This window comes from Lotus japonicus, chromosome 6 (genome assembly GCF_012489685.1).
Source record: "Lotus japonicus ecotype B-129 chromosome 6, LjGifu_v1.2".
NCBI lineage: Eukaryota > Viridiplantae > Streptophyta > Magnoliopsida > Fabales > Fabaceae > Lotus > Lotus japonicus.
The window spans coordinates 1,789,133-1,792,506 of NC_080046.1; the positions used below are offsets into that span (position 1 = coordinate 1,789,133).

The following is a 3,374-nucleotide window of genomic DNA, read 5'->3' on the forward strand; positions in this document are numbered from 1 at the left end:
GCTTTACAGAATCTTAGTATAGTTTTCTAGTCTTTGGTTGCACTTGGTTTAATTTCATAGTGATATTTTAGATTACAGACCACAATTTTCTATAATTTCAATGATTATAATGAAAGCTGCCAGCGTAATCACAATTTAAAATTTTGTTTCACACAAATATAAAAAGAAAAGAGAAAATTCTGAGAATCGTTGCTAAGATTGTGTCAAAGGATTCAAGGTGAAGTTCAGTTTATCAATTTTCTATTTCTTCTGCTTCCCTTCTTACTTTCCTAGACACCGGAAAGTTGTCATCAAGTGCTTGTTATCCAAAAACATTAAATAGAAAAAAAAGTGAAGTTTATTTCTATTTTTGAAAATTATCCGCATCACATAGTGCATACATCAGCTGACATCCAGAGTGAGAAATGTAGATAAAAGAGAAAAGTAATAAATGTAATAATATAATAGAAGAGAGATAGAGAGAAAAATGAGATGTATGTTGAGTGTATGCACAATTTAAATATCTTAATATTCAATTTCATAAACCAAAATTGAGACACTTTATTATTGACATGTTACATAATATATTTGCCTTCAGAAAATCATTTACTAACTAAAGTACACACCTTATGCTACAATTGATCTAAAGCTCCTGGTTTATGGAGCCTTATTATGAATCTAAGAACTTAGTACATGTTTGGAAATTCTTCAACACCTGGTGCTAAAACCAAAATAAATTCTGGGGAAAACGTGAAGTGAGTGGTGCTTCTGAGTGCTTGAACTCATTCTGATGAAAGAGAAGCGGATTCAAACATGCTGATAGATTAGGAGTAGTTTTCTTAACTGAAAACATCAACAGAAGGGAGCAACTAAATTGTATAGACCAGCTTTGTTTGCTACACTGAGATTGCCATGAGCTTCATCCATGTTCCACAGCCCATCCCATAAAATTTCTTCTGCTGAGGCCTCTGGTACTGCAGAGGAGTACAAGTATCCTTGCTCTTCTGTGGTGTTTGGACACATGTTCACCATATCTTGTCTAATTGCCTGAGATATATAAGGGACTCTTTGGCTGTTGTTTTCCTCAAGCAAGGCCATGATCCCTTTCAGGTCCAAGTTGAATTGCATTTGCTGTTGCTGTTGTTGCTGCTGTTGCATCTGCTGCTGCTGAAGCAACTGTTGTTGTTGTTGTTGTTGTTGCTGGTGAAATTGCTGCTTCCTTAGGAGTCTGTTTCTTGCCTTTTCAGCAGCATCAGAGGGACTTTTTGCCTTTTTCTTGAAATGGGTCCTCCAGTAATTCTTTATCTCATTGTCAGTTCTCCCTGGCAAGCTTCTTGCAATTGTTGACCACCTGTAAATATTTTTATTTATATGTCAAGACCTTGATATAACAACCTGTTTCCAATTACAGAAAATCAAGAGGGTGGGAATTAAATTTTTTACCTGTTTCCCCATCTAGCATGCAACTCTAGAATTATGCTCTCTTCTTGTGGTGTTATCTGACCCCTCTTGAGGTCTGGTCTCAGATAATTCACCCATCTCAATCTGCAACTCTTCCCATTTCTTTTCAACCCTGTTAATAGTAAGAACCAATAAGGTACATGATAACATGAATGTAGCCCTTTTCTTTTCTGGTATTGTGCATGCCTAGAAGTCATTCTACTGTTAGATTCTAAAATAAAAATCAATTCTAAGAAGAAGCATTCTGTAAGTAATTTTGGAGTGTCTGAACTGATTTAGAAGAAAGAAAAAAGTTGATCCAAAAGTGCTATAATTGTAGCCACTTTGAAGAGTAGAATGTAGATGATGGAAGCAATTTTACTACTTGGACTATAAGATGTTTGAATCAGTTTTCTTTTTTTTCAGAATCAATTTTGAAACAAAAATAATTACTCCGAGAAGCTTCTATTAAGAACTAATCCTGATTTCAGAATCAATTGTAGAAAAATTTGAAAGAGTGCGCTTAATATAGTTGGATTTTCACTTGTAAAGTGAAATCCACTGATATTTAGAAAAAAGAAGTAAAAAAAATTGGTTGTGACCTGCAAGCCTAGAAACAGAGTTCCATCTGCCTTCACCATGCAGCCTAACATACTCAATTAGCAACCTGTCCTCTTCAGCAGTCCATGGTCCCTTCCTCCATAATTCTTCTGTGAAACCCCTACCCATGTGACCAGTCATAACTCCACCCCAATACATGCAAAAAGACTTCAAAGTTCTTGCTAGAAAAATTTGTCTTTTTTCTTTTGTTCATGGGGAACTGGCTTGTGTTTGATGCATATTTATACATGCAGGATGTGCCCCCAACTTTGATTGTATCAGTCAATCAAAGGTCACTTTCTTATTAACAAAAAGGGTCCAAGTGACAGTAGAAAAGCATCCTTGTCCATGAAATGCAAATTGATCATAAAATAAAATCTTCCTTTCACACCTCAATTCCACTTACATTTCAAGAAATAATATAAGAAAAGAAACGAAAATATAGAAAAAAAAAATACTTATTTGAGTTTAATTTGAAGTAAAAGTGCTATACAAACGTTTAAGCATGTTTATGAAAATAGTTCGTTAGTTATTTACTTATAAGCTACTTGAGCTTATTTAAACAAGTTGCTAATATTGATATAGAGCGTTTTAAACTAGCTTAAAGTACCTAAACCGGGCGAGCCCCATAGGGGCAACTCCCAGGTAAGGACCGCCAAGTGGCGGGGCGCTCGGCCTCCGCGGATTGGGCTTGGGGACAGCCCCTAGGGCCCATTCCAAACAGATTTGTTGCGTGGGGCCTATGACCCACATACTATAAATAGGTAGCGGTTACCTATCGAATGGGGCTTTTAATTCATTTTCCTCAATAAACAAGTGAAATTCAGCGATATCCTCTCCTCTTTCTTCTCTCTTTAAGGTTTTCACCCCTCACCCTAGGTACTACCCAACCTAGCAATGTTCTATACCGGAACAGTACCTATATGATAAGTGTATGGACATAATCACTTAATTGAGCTATTTAGCTAAATGGTACCTTAAATTTCTCTAATTGAAAAGATTACCATTTGAACAGAAGTGCATATTTGGAAATTCAAGAATGTGTTGTGCTATTAGGTGACATGTTCAGGTTCAACTAAGGATCCAAAAGGACCAAAACAATATAGATATATTATGAGTGATGCTAAAGTTAGACAAAAGTAACAGAAAAAAAATCTAGTTTGTCTGAGGACACCTATACATTAGGGCTTAAGTACCAGGACACAAATACAAAGATGGGCGGTGGGCAATTTTTAAATTGAATATTATAAGAGGGCTAATGAGCTTTCCCCAGCTGTTGGATTTTCTTAGTTTTCATACGACAATGGATAGGGTTTCATCATATTGTTAGAGATTCTTGCACAAGTGTGTTGATC

At 35.9% G+C, this 3,374-nt stretch overlaps 1 protein-coding gene across 1 annotated transcript; it reads right to left on the bottom strand.

Annotated features, from left to right (window-relative positions):
• Positions 1–515: 515 nt before the first annotated feature.
• Positions 516–2,240, bottom strand: LOC130723508 (transcription factor MYB2). The gene is made up of 3 exons (XM_057574581.1): positions 2,022–2,240; positions 1,423–1,552; positions 516–1,330 (listed from the first exon to the last, which is right to left on the bottom strand). The coding sequence occupies exons 1-3, from the start codon at positions 2,176–2,178 to the stop codon at positions 832–834; spliced, it is 786 nt and encodes a 261-aa protein (XP_057430564.1). The 5' UTR covers positions 2,179–2,240; the 3' UTR covers positions 516–831.
• Positions 2,241–3,374: the final 1,134 nt, after the last annotated feature.